We start from the raw sequence: 17,288 nt of genomic DNA on the forward strand, positions 1-17,288 counted from the left end.
TGCGAGCAGCATAAGGCCCAGGAGACTGCCTATGCAAAGCAAGGCGATGTAACCATTTTCTATTGTTGCAGCGATAGAAAGCAACCCGAGTGTTATGAAACGCGTCTCAGTTTCAGATTCAGCGAAAGCGTCATCTCGCGCGGACCAGCCACGGCGTACGCAGCGAAAGAAAGTGCTTCTAACGTCAAACAGGGCCCGCAACAAGCGATTCAAAAGCGCGCGGGTTATACAGGAACATTACGGTACTATCAGGAGCTGGGAGCGTGCACGCGTGTTATACTCCTCATCTGGTAACTCTGTGCGCTTCTGAAACGGCCTTGTTGCATTCGCTATATTTGACGGTGTTTTCCCCTGTCAAATTTAGCAGGCAGTCTGGCAACATTGACCCGCAAAGGTGGCAACAGACTTCTACCACACCAGTCAGAACTATGCCAACTTGTGTTTTGGGCACAAAGGTAACATTGCTGTATGCTTTCATGGCACCTGGATGATGCGAGGCCATTCTTTGCATATAGGAGTAGGTGCAGTGGTGGAGCTGTTTACCGGCTACATCCTGTGCTACATCATGCTTTCGAACTTTCCTTTGGGCTGTAAAGTTGGACCCACACGTGACTCTGATGAGTATGCTGGGTGGAGGAAATCCCATCAGTGCCAGAAGAACACTGATTGCAAATTTGGCCAAATGGAAGTTGAGGCTGGATTGATCTTGTTTCAGTGTTCTTTAGAACGCAACAAAGTACACAACCATGCTGTGTGACGGTGACAGTCGTACTTTTAATGCTATCAAAGATGCCAAGGTGTATGGCTTCGCAGATGTACAGAAAGAACATTGCATTAATCATATACAAAAACATATGGGTGCAGCACTTCAAAACCTGCTCCAGAAGCACAAAAGTGAAGGCATGCGAGGACTTGGTGGGAAGGGGAGGCTCACAGCAGACCTCATCAACAGGATGAGTGCCTATTATGGTCGAAGACTCAAGTCTCACTGTGGTGATGTTGACGCTATGCAGAGAGCGGTAATGGCAACTTACCACCATGTCACATCAACCAAGAGCTGTTCTAATCACAGCCTATGCCCAAGGCGCAAGGATTCTTGGTGCCATCATAATGCGGCAACAGCAAAAGGTGAGCCACAACCAAGGCACAAGTATAATTTGCCAGCAGACGTGGCAAAGGCCCTTTTGACTGTGTATGAACGCTTGGCAGATGGAAAGCTGCTGGAGAGGTGCAAACGAGGGAGAACCCAAAACTCCAATGAATTGTTCCACTCGGTCACCTGGAGTATGATTTCCAAAGAGCAGCATTTCTCCCTTTTTGCTGTGGAGGCAGCCGTTGCAGAAGCAGTACTACGCTTCAATACTGGAAATGAATATCCAACAACAGCCACACTTCAAGAAATGAATGTGAATGTAACAGACTCCGGCTCAAAAAGAGCCAAAGAAAAAGACTTGCGTTGCACCACTGCTTTCCAGGAAGAAACAGGCATTTATAACTGGGCCTCCAGATGATGGCAAAAAAGAAGCACCAATCTGGGATGCACCCAGATTATTTCCCAGGTGCATTCTTGTAATATGATGAGCTTTCGTTTTCATAAAGGTGCTTGAAACAGTTTTTCGTTTTTTCAAAACTACAATTTTGATACACCAGCAGTTTTGGAGTGAACATATCTCTGCTTGTAGTTGTGCTAGTGCAGTAATTTTTTTGCCTTGAAAGCAGAAACCTTACTTTGTAGTAAGACTAATTTCACTGCACATATTGGTCAGTAACATTAAAAAAGAAGGATGCTTTGTTTAAGGCAGGTGCGGGAACTTTCGCTGCAATGGGTTTGGCAACCCCTAGCTTTAGACCTAATTGGCCTAGGAGACTCATTCTTGTTTTACTACACTCCTTAGATGTCAAACATTAATTTGGTATGCTAAATTTTATCATGGGATCAATTGTTTGGGAAATTATCAAACTCCAAATGAGAAACATAAAATTGAAAATATCTTGAAAACTATTAATTGTATGAAAAAAATAAATGCAGATTTAGAATCAGCGCATAAAACTTCACAGAACATCGAAGTTTCTTGCAATCGATCCACAAATAAAAAGAATTGTTCAAGAGAGGGGTGTCTCCCCTTAATTTAACGTTCTATTTCATATATACTGCTGCCTCATGTCCCGGACACAAAGGTGGTTTTCTGCAAAATAACATGCAATGGTACAAGCATAGTGGCGGGTTGCTTTTATCGTAGCCCATCCTCTGGTCCTGGATGCATAGTTTCCATCCAAGATTTGCTTCAGCAACATGTCGCTAGCTCTGCAGTCCTACTAATGGGTGATTTTAACCTTGCTGATATAAAATGGAGTAGCATGCACCACACCTCGCAAGGCTGGGAGGCTTTGTTCGATTCAATGTTAAATTTCAACCTCCATCAAGTTGTTTCATGCCCAACACATGTTCAAGGAACAGTCACAAGTATATTAGATCTAATACTCATTAGTAGTCACCTTAGCCTTAACAATGCTCAAGTTGATGTTGTTGAAGGTATTTCGAACCACACAGTGCCCATGTGCCGATTAACAATAGATCACAGCTCACACTTTCAATCAGTAGTAACTCACGTTCCGAACTTCAGTAAAGCAGATGACTCGAGCGTACTAACTTATTCAGCTCATGAATTTGATGAGTTCATGGAATTGAACTGCGACCCTGCCCCAACTGTAAATGACCTCAGGCTACGATTCAAGCACATTGTTTATTACTGCATGAATAACTTTATTCCACTAAGACTTACACGGCCCCAAAGAAATGACCTCTAGTTAACAAGAGAAATTCTACATGCAAAGTGGGAAGTAAGACTACTGAAAGCAGTAAAGAAAAAGTGCTGCAGTGCGAATGTATCAAAACTAAAAACTGCCATTTCAAACTTCAAGACTAAAGCAAAGCAAGCAAAAAAAAAAACATTACTTCAAAGTAACGCTACCATCATACATTACTGGTAACCTGCAGAGGTTTTGGAAAGCATTTCCACCCTAGGAAAACAGGCAGTCCTGAGCTAACATTAGAACAGAAATAGGCGAAGTCTAAGTCGAACCTCGATATATCGAACAGAGCAGTGATTGTGAAACAGTTCGATATAGCCAGAATTCGATATATAAAATCGTGCAAAAACGCGTCAAAAGCTTCTGCAAATCAATTAATGAACCAAGGGCGCAATGGGATCGTTGTTCGGAGAACGTGGTCGATTGTGCTGCATGCAATTACCGTAGGCCGCGCCGACTTCGTCAGCTGCGCTAAGTCGGCACGGTCTAGACCAATCGTGCACGGCGCAACCGAACAAGCACTCCTAACAATGATCCCCAATCGCTCCCCAATCGAGGCGCAGTAAATACTCACTTGAAGCTTCACACAAATTATTTGTTTGGCTGAAAGTACTGTAGCAGTGTAGTCAGCTTCTTATTGGCAGCCGTGTGCTTGAACAAGGAGTCCTCAACATAGTCTAAACGATCCACAAGCGATAGGCCGGTGCCGGCGTAGAAAGGCCAAAGCAGCCACAGCCTTAGTTGAAATCGGGAGCGGGGCAACATTAGCGCTTGCAGGATCAATCTCGGCAGCATTTTCGTTTAGCCACTACTTTTGCTGTGACCTCCATGTCCATCAATCAAGGCATTTTAAAACACTGTCAATAACAAGGTGTTAGGTGGCGTCTTCCAAGGCGTCTATGAGAGAGCCCAGTGAGCATGTGCTGTTGCGCGTCTTTGCGGATGCAAATCGCCAGTTCTCACGAAGCACGGCAGGCGCAGAGCGCGGCACGGAGGAGGACTCAGTGCTGCAAATGCAATGCGTCATTGATGTCGAACTAGCCAAGCTACCGCATGACTACGCCGCTACGTTCAAATGGCGCCCTCAGCGCGATTGGTGTGTGCAGATATCATCATCAGCCTGGTTACGCCCACTGCAGGGCAAAGGCCTCTCCCATATTTCTCCAACAGCCCCGGTCATGTACTAATTGTGGCCAGATATAGTGCGCAGCAGTCGAGAATGCCCATCGCGCCACCGCAATCTTTGAGGGTGTTGTGGGAATGCTCGCCGCCTGTCAACAGAGCGCACGTGGTCTGGGGTGGCGGAGTTCGATATATCCACATTACGTCCGACCCCGTTCAACATAAAAAAAATTTTAAATGCATGTGGTTTTCCAGGTGATATAGAAAGTATTCATATATGCAATAATTCGATATATCCATGTTCGATACATTGACATTTGACTTATATACAACTTTTTCCACTCTGTCTTCCCAAAAGATAACTGAACAATTCCACAGCTTATACCCCCCGATATTATGGGAATCAACCCAATACAGGGCAGTCCACTTATAACGATATCGAGAAAGACAAAAAATATGATCGTTATAACCGATGATCACTATATCTGGACTGCAGTTATTAAAAAAAAATGTTTTAAATAGAAGAAACGCGGAACATACCTTTGCAGCTCCTAGTAGGCCGTGAAAAACACTTTATTTCTAGCACCAATGACCGTGTCAAGGGTTAGGTGCGCCGAAATAGTCCGAAATCTGCACTTGCTTTTGCGGCAGCTTCAGCTTCACAAGCGCGGTGTGCATGGATTCCAGCTGCTGCACGAACTCCTTTAGCATGCATAAAATCAACGAGTCGATCGACGACAGTGCACTTTGCATGGACATCGAGGTCGGGGTCAACGAGCCACAGTCAATCTCGTTGTCACTGTCGCTGCTGCCGTCGCCACCGTCGCACAACTTTGCCGTCTGTCGAGACAGCACATCTTCGGTGATCGCCTCGTCGGTGACCTCATCGCAGAACGAGACAGCACTGCCTGCTGTCAAAAACTCCTCCTTTGATGCACCACCTATGTCACCAGTAGGAATGAGCTCCCAGAGCTCGGTTATGTCAGCGGCTTCCACCGTGTTGGTCTCAGTGGGTTGGGGAAGTTCGTCCTTACGCACAAAGCCCGCCTTTTTGAAGCAATTTGTGATGAACCACTGGTAAAGCGCCTCTTCAACATCGGCGTATAAAGGGTCTCTAACCCTTTTCCGTTGATCGGCATGGCCGCTGATAGCATGTGCCTTCACCATCGCGGTGCTCCCGGGTTTTCAAGATGGTTGGTATCGCTAACTGGGCGAGCTCATACTTCTTCACAAGGGTGCTCACCTTGATGCTGCATCGAGAGTCCTGCAAAATATCCATCTTCGTGTCAAGCGACACAGCTTTGCGCTTTGTCGGCGCCATCTTCTGAACCGTTGGTTGCACGCTGCTTCAGTGGCGCCAGCCTGCTATCACGAGAGAGAGACGCGGGACGGGCGTCACCGTGCCGCTTTGCTTGTCGCTTTTTTTTTCTTTCTTTCTTTCTCTCTCTTTTGGAGCGACTGTGTCCGACGCGCATGAAGCAGCTAGCGCCATCTTGTGGCAGGCTGCGCCTACTCAGCTATTCTCCGGTGCGCGGGCGGGGCGGGACGCGCTGCGCGATAGTGGCGGCAGATACGAACTAACGGAGGTAAACATCGCCTCTTCTCGACATCGTTCGTTTCAAAGAACTAAGCAATGCAAATGTTACGATTATTTGGCACGGAAAACGCCGTCCAGACGGCAAAATTTTGACCGCTATATCCGATATGCGGTGAATAACCTATAAATTATTTTTTTCCCCATTGACCTAATGCATAAAATGACACTCTCATGTCGTCCCATCGTTATAACCGATATATTGTTATATGTGGCTACACCTACAGTGCAGTGGACTGCACTGTAGGTGTAAGCGACGAAGGAATATTTAGTCTTTTGCTCAAACTAGACCCAAAAAATCTTCGGGACCAGACAACATCCCCAACCCTTTTCTCCTACGACATGCAGAATGCTGCAGCAAATACTGTATATACTTGAATCTAAAGCGCACCTTTTTTCCAATAAAACGGCTCCAAAAATTGCATGTGCATTAGAATCGAGTACGACCATAAATCTACGTTACCATATTGCCATCAGCATTTGAAAAATGGCCGCCTCGTATGCACTTCTTGCCTAGCCGCTGTAGCATCCTCCATGTGCATACCTCCATGTTGTACATGTAACCCGGCGCTGGTGTAACCTAGTCTGCCACCTATCTTCCCATTTTTTGCATTTATTCAATCCAGCATGGAAGTGCCGACCGCGAAGACACGCCGAGTCCACCATGATGCCGCATTTAAATGGAAAGTTATCATGTGCGTGGAGACGGATGGAAACTGGGCCGCATCACGGGCGTTCGGAGTTCGTGCGGCACTGGCGCAAAAAGAAGGAGAATATTTTCGCCAGCAAAGCAACAAGGAAGGGTTTCAGTGGACCGAAGCAGGGCTGATTCACCGAAATAGAAAAGCTGCTCGTGGAATACGTGCGAGAGCAACAAGCGGCACAGCGGCCCGTGACGACTGATCTGTTCAAAGTACGGGCGATGCAGTTAGCCCTACAGATAGGGCTAATGTGGAGCGACTTCAAAGCGAGCAGGTGCTGGCTATCAAATTTTAAAGGGACCCTGAAACGCTTTTGACGATTTTCTACAAACGTACTGAGTCGTTAGAGTAGGTCCTTCTGATCATTAATTGACACATCTAAGTGCTCCGCGTAAAGCGTGTAATTTATTATAAGGTTTTAAAAATGCACATCGCTGCCGATCGCAGCGCACTGCTCGGCGGAATTTTAAGCCGCCCTTACCCATACGACCGCAATCACCCATATGACGTCAGTGGGGCGAGCTATTCGATTGGCTGACCAGGGCGCGTGATCGATAATTTTTCCAACTTTATGGTAAACAAATGATCTTCGTAATAGCTGGAAAGTTAGTTCATTTGTTTTTATAAAGAGAAAGTAACATAAAGAGAATGCACAAGAACAATTTTTCAGTACATCTAAGCACTTCCGGCAAACAGCAATGGTCGTCTGCTTGTGTACAACGTACTCCATTTTGACGAGAGCTCCGCGGTCAGAGTCGGTCTCAGTTTTTTCGCGAGCACTATGATTAGACTTTGTTGCCTTGTGGACTGCAAACGTAGCGACTGGCAATATGTCAAGCTGTGACATCGTGTCCCTCTGCAAGGCAGCGCACGAGCGAACTGGCCGCTGCGCATCGCACTGCCGCTATCCGATCGGCGCCAGGATTTGCGCGTTTGTGGCCGTCACTTTACACCGGGAGAATACTAACGCAATAGCGTTTCGCGAGTCCGGTATTAGGGCAAACGCAAGTGCAAGGGGACAGGGCCTGGCCGCTTGACTGTGCCGTAACGGGATGAGCCATGAGATGAGCAGAAGGGCAAATGTGAATGGTCTGCACGGTGCAGCCCCCTGGTGGCACAGAGCTCAACCATACACAGTAGCAGCAACGAAGTGTATTCTTCTTTGCTGCTGGGGTGTATTTTTCGCAGGAGTGTAATTATCAACACATTGTTTTTATAAATGTTTAAAATGTTTTACACTTGGTTAGAGCAATATTAGCACTTTGTTTGGCTGGTTAAGCGCTGCGCCAGCAAGTGTCTGGACCGTGCAGACCGATCAGGCTGCTCACGTACGTCTACGCTAAAGTTCCTTCATCAGCTTGAGTTTATGCCTCCAGTCATTTGCCGAAATGATCAGCTTGCCTGTGGTTACCGGAATACCAGACACGTTCGGCGCTACGACAGATTGCTCGCAACGCACGCCGCTTCGATAGCTCCGCTTGGGGTCGACGGCCAAGCGGCTAGCGGAGAGGTCTCGCGCGGGCGGGGGCGGGCTCCAAAACAACTGGAAGTGGACGATGTGACGTCGCATCGTGACGTCGAACCAGTGAAGGCGGAGCTTAGCCCCGCGCGCTTGGCGAACGACTTGAGGAGGAAAAGCATGGCTAGGGAGGAGGGTAACTTCTTATCGCTTGTAGCTCCATTAATACGTAACGCTTCACTTAAATTGTGGTGCGAATGTCCTACTTAAGCTGTACCCTACGCGTCTACAAAATTTGTCCGAACCGTTTCAGGGGCCCTTTAAGAAAAGGAAAGGCTTTTCTCTTTGAAGGCAGACAGGGATATGCCAAAAATTGCCCGAAGAATATGAAGAAAATTTGTGCAGGTTTCAGCAGTACGTTTTGAAGTTGCACCGTAGAAACGGTTACCATTTCGGATAGATTGGAAATGCCGATCAGACGCCACTCTACTTTGACATGCCTGCCACCACAACTGTTGAAAAGAAGGGAGCGAAGCAAGTGCGCGTTTTGTCTTCTGGCCACGAAAAAACTAGTCACCGCAATGCTTTGTTGCACTGTGGATGGGCACAAGCTGCTTCCGTATCTTATATTCAGACGGAAGACGCTCCCGAAAGAAATCGTGTTTCCGGGTGGCATGAATGTGTGCGCAAATGAAAAAGGTTGAATGACCACGAATTTGGTCGCTGACTGGATTGATAACGTTTGGCGGAAGAGACCCAGTGGCAGTTTGGGTCTGCGTGGGATGCTTGTGCTTGACGCGTTCAGGTGCCACCTTGACCAGCGCATCATGGACAAGCTGGCTGCATGCAACACCGACCTTGTCATAATACCCGACGGCATGACATCGCAGCTCCAGCCGCTCGATGTTTGTTTGAACAAGCCAGTTAAAGATAGAATTCGGGCGCTCTACACTGAATGGCTTGTCAGTGGCTGCCACGAATTCACGCCCGCCAATAAAATGAAGCGTGCCTCGCTGCAGGACTTTGCTGGATGGGTGAAAAATGCAAGGTGCATGATCCCACATGCCATGGTCAACAAGGCCTTTAAAAAGTGCGGGATTTCGAATGCCATGGATGGCAACAAGGATGAAATACTTTGGTCTGTTGATGGCAATAAGGAGTTGTCCAACAGCGACAACGAGAGATATCTATTGCCCCACGCGACTCGTACCAGTGCAGTGAAAACCTTGGTGGCAAGGTACGCCGCTGCTGTATCTTCTGCTGTTTACTTTGTTATCTGAGGTTAAAAATGTGTACTTTGTATATTATTTCTATTATAAATGTGTATAAGTTATAGGCGTTACAAGTGTGTTGTTCATAGAATTTCAGCTCGCCATTAATTCTTAATTATTATTAAGGAAAGTTATTGTGCATACCTTTAACTCTTATACCTTTGCGATGACTGTCACTGCATTGGATTCCTGTTTCTGTTTTGTCATGTGGTGCTGATGTAATACTATTATACCCACACGCACAATCTGTATGCCCACCCGCTATGGTCCCGGAAAGAGACTGGCAGTATTGAAAATAAAATAAAATCAATCAATCAATCAATCAATCATCAGCTGAAAATTAAAACTGTGGAAAGGTCTACTGGTCGCTTACTTAAACACAAAGGGGGGGGGGGGGTACATTGCACTTACGCTGAGCCACCTCACGCAGGGAGACTCCGCGGCGGAATGGGATGATGTATCGATGTGTACGGCTTCCAAATTGGCGGTCATGCAGCCCTTGGCCCGTGTCAGGCTTCTGGCGTCGCTTCCTGGAGAAGTGGTGATGCCACACATACTGTAGCCAGTTTGATGCAAGGGTATAGAGGTTGCACTAACAAAGGTCCACAGGAGCCCCTTAACCATGCACAAAAATGCTCACCCACAATGGCTGCACATCTTACAGCCCTAAGCAAAATACTGTACAGTACAGACCACATATAAAGTAACCTCTTTAGCACAGGACTGGATACAATGCAATCTTTCCCGACTCCCTTTAACCCTCCCAATAAAACTCAATGTATACAGGTATTACTTACAGTTCAGCCGTGCAAGACGAAACATTGGTTGTGGTGCGGCTGCCTGAAAATCCCGCAGACAAGTGCGGCAGCGAGCGTGCTTCTCAGTGAGGTGCGCTAGCTGAGGGGAGAGCAACGCGAAGGAGGAGGACGAGACGCAGAGTGAAAGAACGGGGAATGAAAAAAAAAATAATAAAGAAAATCCACGGTGAGCTCCATGTACGGGCTCTGTGGGTATGTGGGGGTTGAACAGGCGATGGAGAAGCTGCAGGCGCTTGGCAGCGGCACGCACTCTGTGCTGAACTGGTGCGCATTGTCACTCTTTAACTCTTCAGTTTGTGTACTATTGCCAACAAATTCTTTTAACACGGAAGGGGTTGCAAAAATATGTGAAAAAACGGTGGCAGGCTGAAAAAACGAATGTCAACAATTTCGCAACGGTCGAGGTTGCAAGTGCTTTTCGTGTTCCCCTGTCACAATACGCGTCGTTGTGAAGTGCAGATATTGCATGTGCAACCTTGACTTAGTAATGCCGTCAGTTTCTGCTTTTTGCAAATTCAGTTTGGGGCATTAGTTTTGTTCACCACACACAAGCTTTCATGGTAATTGATGGCTGATCCTCGCGAACCCAAACTCCACTTCATGCACACTGCTGTCAGTGGAGCCCGTGCGCGTGATTGCATGCCTGATCTCTATATAATTGCCTACTGGCATGTCGCTCGACAATCCCGCCAGCTTAGCCTAAGCAGCGTGCCTCATCGGGCCTCTGCACCCAAAGTTGCAGTTTGGTGCCGAGTCAATGAAATGCTTTGCTGTGGCTATACAGCACTTAGAGAGCAGAGGAACCACCTTGACGACGAAAGTGGGGGCATATGTGGCACGGGCAGCACTCGAATGGTTGCAACTTGGTTCCCAATAACCATGTTTTCGACATTGTGCGCACGTGGATCAGTCTTAGAAATCGACGGGGCACAATTAGGGTGTCCGAGATTTCTGTCACTGTTCTGCAGTGGTTCTCTAGAGTCAGTGGCAGTGCCACAGGTAAGTCCGAATAATTAAGCAGGTCTGAAAAATTTGTTGAAAACTCTATAGCACTTTCTCTTTCTGCATTACTTTCTTTCATGCAAAGGCTGCGGCTCCTCGGATGTTACCTGTTAAATTTTTGAAGTAGTAGCTAACCACGAATAAAACCACAGACACAAGGAAGACAGACAAGGACAAGCGCCACTCACAACTGTTTAATGGAATGAAGGATAGTGCATATATATATATATCCCCTTGTCAGGCATGCGCCTACCAAGCAGAAGAGTAGCCGGTACATGCACATCAAAGGCGGTTGCGCAAAGGTTAAATTCGGCATCCAGTAATGTGATAGAAGGCTCACTCACACATCTATCTCTATTCTTTTTGATAAAGAAGGCTTCAAGAGTGAGCCTGGAAGAGGCGTTGCCGCTCCTGCCAAGAATAGTTGTCGCAGAAAATCGAACGTCGCAACTACACACGGTAACATGAGCCACCAAATGTGCGCCCTTATCCTCTTTTTTTCTTTAGTTTTTGCGCATGTTCCCCTAAACGGTCATTTACACAACGCTCAGTTTGACCAATGTAGAGCTGCCCACAAAAGTGCAAGGGAATCGCATAAACAGCGCCTCTGGAGCACTCAACAAAGGGCTTCTCATGCCTTGTGCGGCAGCCCCGCCTGCTCTTAAAGCAAACCCGAGAACACAGCTTCGAAAACTTAAGCATGGTTTTTCCGTTGACGTAGAAGATCTATTCTACTCAATTCCTCAGGACAAGCTTCTGGTTTTCTTAAGGGAATGTATTGAATACAACGACGTGGTCGACTTCCAGAACTCAGCGGGCCTTTCAGTGAACAGCTTTTTAACATTGCTCGAGTTTTATTTAAGTGTGACTTTTATTTTTTACAACGAGCAGCCATATTTGCAACGCCGGGGAGTGTGTATTGGGTCTTGTGTTGCTCCTATCTTGTGCGACATATTTTTGTCTTTTTTTTTATAGGTCTTTAGAGCAGGTTTTTAATGGAGGGGCAGGTTTTAAACGTTTTTAGGTATGTTGATGATATTTTAGTGCTTCTAAACAATAAGGGTGACTTTACATCCCCTGCTTTTATTTTAGAAGCTTTTAACAACCAAGGCCAAGGGCTTGTTTTTACCTATGAACTTCCTGATGACACAGGCCTGCAGTATCTAGATTTAAAGCTGTCTTTTGAAGTTGGCCATCTCTGCTGGTCCTATCAACCACGAGCCATGAAGCAATTGCTGCCGTACGATTCCGCACACTCTAAAGTGGTGAAGCGAGCAGTTGGTAGTGTTTGTTTGCTTGGAATCGGCTTTGCGGAAATCGTGCGTACACCAAATGCGGTCTAGTTTTACGAACCAAGTTGGACGCCTTTTGGCAGCTGGTTACCCTTTGACGGTCGTCAACGCTATAGTAGAGTCTCTTCTGCAAATAGTAAAGCTTGGAGGACGAAGGGCGAGAGCTGAGGTCAAACGTCCGAAGGCAAGACCAGAGGTTATTCTCTACGTACACAAGGTGTCACACAACCCTAAAAAGGTTGCTAACCGTCATGGTATTCCTCTGGTTTTCTCTGTGCCCAACAAGCTTTCGAAGCTGTGTTCTCGAGTTTGCTGTAGGAGCAGGCGGGGCTGCCACACGAGGCATGTGAAGCCCTTTGTTGAGTGCTCCAGAGGGGTTGTTTATGCAATTCCCTTGCACCCTTGTGAGCAGCTCTACATTGGTCAAACTGAGCATTGTGTGAATGACCGTTTAACCCTTTCACTGTCCCGGACGTACTGGCACGTTCTCTATCGTGCGTTCAAAATTTCGCGCCTGAGCGCAAAGCTGGCGCTCCTGGACTGGCTGCGCCATCTGTTGAATCTTTCTACAAGTTCGTATTTTCACCCCGCACTGTGTTGATAAATGTATTGAAGAGTACGTTGCGACTGCCACTCCCTCCCTCCTCTCTCTTTGCTGAGTGGCGCGGGTGCTGCGTGTTCGCTGCCTCATGCGTCGGGCGCGTGTGGTTATGAGTTCAAGGGTTGTTCTGCCATCTCCGCTGGTTTGAAGGTTTTTATCTTTCTTCTGTTGGGGTGTCTGCTATGGCGGGTCAAGTTCAGGGGCTCGCGCCGTTGCCCCTCTGAAAAGGGACCGACACATAAAGCACCTCAAACTTTCTTTTAGCCTTTTTCCATCTCCCTCTGTCTTTTTGATCACGCAAAGTCCCATTTCTCTCTGTTGCGCGGGCGACTGAAAGCGCATCCTCCCTGTGCGCGGTTACTTTCGGATGGCTAAGCGCGGGACCTTCGCTTGCTCATTGGAGCGGTGGCTCTTCCGATTCAGAATACGAGCTGAGCTTGGATTCGGACTCGGACAGCGTCTCATCCGAGGAAGAGGCGAGTTCCGCATCGTCAGATACGGATGTTGAACGGATATTATAGTCAGGCTGATGATGATGATGATGATGATGACATTTACTAAGAACAGCTGCAGAACACTGAAATGTACATATTCCATTGACTATGTTATTTGTACACGAATCATAATCAAAAATAAATTGCTATGTTCATTCCCTGTTATGCTCGTTCCCTGAAACCAAGCCAACACTGGGGGTGCGTCATGGCCAGAAAGGTCCAACAGCGAAACGGTTAAGGGAGCATGTGCAAAAACTAAAGAAAAAAGATGATAAGGGCGCGCATTTGGTGGCTCGTGTTACCGCGTGTGGTTGCGACGCTCGATTTTCTACGACAACTATTCTTGGCAGGAGCGGCAATGCCTCTTCCAGGCTCACTCTTAAGGCCTTCTTTATCAAGAAGAATAGAGATAGATGTGTGAGTGAGCCTTCTATCACATTAATTGATGCCGAATTTAACTTCTTGCGCAACCGCCTTTGAAGTACATGGTAGGAGCATGCCTGACAAGGGGATATATATATATATGCACTATCCTTCCTTCCATTAAACAGTTGTGAGTGGCGCTTGTCCTTGTCTGTCTTCCTTGTGTCCGTGGTTTCATTCGCGCTACTACTTCAAATATGGACGACCAACTAGCCCAACAATGAACTCTTCTACCTGTTAAACACTTGTAAATTTGAACAGATGCAAGCATCCCAGTAGTATGCTTCGATTCTAGAATATGCACGGCTGCTTTTTGTACATGTTTTGCATATGTGCAGCCTTTCAAATGTTTTGTGTTATAGCGTGGTACTGCTTAGAGTGCAGATAATTGTGACACCAGCGACTTGCATTATAAGCGGTCTAGACTGTGACAGATATTGACTAACTGGGTTTAACACCCTAAACCACCATAGAGGCTAACAACAGATGCTGTAGCCCAATAACCCAAATAAAATACTGCTGTGCCTTGTTGTCTATCGTGTCATCTTTTGTGCAGGAAAGCAGCGTGGCAAAACAAATGATGTCTCACCAAGTAGCTCCTATTTAAGCTGTACTGTACTAAAAAAGCACAGCCCCCATTTTTATTTATAAAAATATCAGCACCTAAGTATGCAAGCAAATTTTCATTTTGACTCCATCCAGAAACTCAAACTGAGACATCGTGTTCACCATTGCGGAGAGTAAGGACCAATTTAAATGATAAAAGTGTCTGTGTAGAAACCTGTGGTACGTACATGTATCCCAAGATAATGCAAGCGATAAGGATGGCTGCTGGTGAAATCCTGAACACTGACACCACCCCACCGTGAACAGGTCGCTGTAAGCCTGAGGAATCTGCAGAAAAACACAAGTGCCACTGCTCACACTGATCTGTACAGCACATCTAAACGAGCAGGTACACATAGCTGGGAAAAACCCGTAATATCTACAAGAACCTTACAGTAATAATGGTAGGGTTTAGCATCTAATAAGAGCTGCAGAGTGACATGGAAAAAACACTGTAAACAAGGAATCTGGATTGATTTTGAACACACTACACATACAAATCTGTAGCATATCAAACTTTCAGGCAAGCTGGAAGAAGGCAAACTATGACATTCTCGTAGTCATTAATGGTAGGGTGCACTATCTACCACCACAGCCGAAGACACTGCATTAACTTCTTTTATTTTTTAAACATCTGGAATTCTACATTACATATGGCTTTTGAAGTTCATCACATCTTATGGTGGCTTTGACTACCAAGTCTTATTCCAAACTGTCATTCAAGTAATCCAAGGCTCCAAGGCCCTCTTATTTCTGCAATCAAAGTTGCTCAAGGTCATTCCTGAAGAAGATGTAGACTCTTTGCAGAGTGCAGCCCGCTGTCAAATGGAACATTACTGGGTATTGCTCACATTGCTAGCACCCTAGCTAGAAGTCCTGGCTATGTCAATGCACTGCACAGCAGTGCAGAAAGGTGCCCGTCACGCTAACTGCACTCTACGTAAATGTACCCTCTAACAGTGGAACACATGGTACAAACTCTGTGCTAAGACAACATTTTGGGGGTGTGACTCATTTTGATCCATGCTGGATCACATGAATACCATGGAAATATCTGTACCAGCACCAGGTTATTGCAAACAGCACTGACCTACCTGCGCATCGCCAACCCCAAGCAGTGAGTTCTGTGTGGTAGCCTTGCCTGCAACGGCAGAACCTGCCATCGCAAACAAGGTGTCGGTCACGGATGAAGCAGTCATAGTTGGTGTAGCACAGCAGCAGGGGAGGGTTGCCTGTAAAGCACGGCCACTCAGCACATCATCACGCAAACTCAGACGCCACTAGAACTTCTGCTTGACTTTCTGGCTGGATGTCGCTTCTACTATATTATACTCAGTTTTACAAACATCTTAACTCCCCAAACTTTACACATTCTGCCACCAATGTTGCTAAGGATGAATCCTTCTCCTTCGCACAGCACTATTCTTTGCACTGCTCAGTGTTAATGAGTCATGCACATCAGCTCATTCCACCGATAAGTGCAATAATTGCTTCGGCATCCCTGCATACCACAGGCTGGAAGTGGCCAAGGGAGCTTTAGAGCAGCCTGGTAAAGTTCTACATAGTCAAATACAGGCAAAATAAGAAACAATGCTCTTTAATAGACTTTGCAAAATACTATGAAGTTACATACCGGATGTGCCAACTGAATGCGGCCAAGAAAAATATGAGTGAATGAACGGCACCCATTATATGTTTGATAGGCCTTTGTTTGTGCTCGTTATGAGAATTTCTTCTTTGTTGAAAAAAAATAACCAATGCTTAATTAACAAACCTTTGTTGACTTACTTAATCAATAAGGTCTAAATACCATATGAGAGAGAAAAAAATATACAGGCATCCAATTTAGGAAGATTTCCAGATTTTTTTCAAAAGGCAGAAAGCATCCAAGGTTGTCAGCAGGAATGTAATGATTGTGCAAAATCACAGCGATCGCTGCGATTTTCCGTCGTAATTGCGTGGAGAGCTATTTCGCCAGTCTGTTTTGGGAAATGGCGTCTCACTCAACAAGTGTAATGCGCTCAGACGTGGATTGCCGAATTCGATACGTATGCGAAGGGAGAATAAAAAACTTGTGCTGCAGATGCCATTCTCTAATTTCTATGTATTCGTTGACATGCTACGCAGCAAATGAAGTGCATTTTCATGTTTGCTTCGCACGCCCTTGCGACTTGGGTGTTCGATTCACACGAGATGACATGGCCTTTTGGGGTTGTCAGAATTTGCTTTTGTTGAGTAGCATACACAAATCGCGGCACACACAACAGCTTAAATATTTTCAACCTCAGCAAGGGCAAACGACGAGAGAGCAAAGTACCTGAAGTTTCAATGTTGTGCTGAATGCGGTACCGTTCAGTTGCATTTTCTTGTCTGTTTTGAAGCGTGAATTTCCCGATGCATTTTGGATGGCTCGCAGGGCGAACGGATCAATAAGCAGCGGCGCTAGCCTTGGGCAACAACAAAGTAAAAAGAAAAAGGCGAAGAGGCCACCCGCAAAAAGTAGAGAGAGAGAAAGCTTCGTTTGCCTCGTCAGCCTCCCTGCTGCCGCGGAATCCCAAACCGGCACTGGCGCAGGCTGCGTCGGTGGCGGCTCGACGGTTGTGGTATCGAAGTTCTTATCACCTGGCGCGACGCGAAAAAGTGTTCGGAACATCCGAATTTTTGCCCATTGTACACAATGCTTTTGGGCGGGGGAATTTTACGAATTCGTATCACACCGAAATTCTTATCAGCTGGGTTCAGCAGAAGGTGGCAAGCGAACGAAGTCGGGGGAACTGAGGCGACTGGGGTGAACTGAGGCGACTGGGGTGTGGTTCAGCGGGATCCAGAACAGGCAGGTCAAGGCGGAGAGTACTGGCGGAACAATCGATGAGAGCTGAATGTGCGGAGAGGAAGTCTAAGCTGAGGATGATGTCGTGGGGACAGTGGGCGATGACTGTGAATAGCACAATTGTGGAGCGATCGTCGAAGGACACACGGGCGGCACACATACCAATTACGGGGGCTGTTCCGCCATCGGCGACACGGACAACATGCGTCGTGGCGGGCGTGAGTATTTTTTTCAGGCGGGTACCCAGGTCAGCGCTCATTACCG

At 46.6% G+C, this 17,288-nt stretch overlaps 1 protein-coding gene across 1 annotated transcript in view; it reads right to left on the reverse strand.

The window, feature by feature from the left end:
* Positions 1 to 17,288, reverse strand: part of LOC135918022 (neurogenic locus notch homolog protein 1-like) — a 102,538-nt gene that overhangs the window by 22,771 nt on the left and 62,479 nt on the right. Inside the window, exons 5-7 of the mRNA XM_065451691.2 lie at positions 15,289 to 15,426; positions 14,383 to 14,482; positions 9,370 to 9,488 (exon numbers count right to left, since the gene is read on the reverse strand). Coding sequence (XP_065307763.2) covers positions 9,370 to 9,488; positions 14,383 to 14,482; positions 15,289 to 15,426 — 357 coding nt within the window. The remainder of the gene's footprint in view (positions 1 to 9,369; positions 9,489 to 14,382; positions 14,483 to 15,288; positions 15,427 to 17,288) is intronic.

Source organism: Dermacentor albipictus, chromosome 7 (genome assembly GCF_038994185.2).
Source record: "Dermacentor albipictus isolate Rhodes 1998 colony chromosome 7, USDA_Dalb.pri_finalv2, whole genome shotgun sequence".
NCBI classification, from domain to species: Eukaryota; Metazoa; Arthropoda; class Arachnida; order Ixodida; family Ixodidae; genus Dermacentor; species Dermacentor albipictus.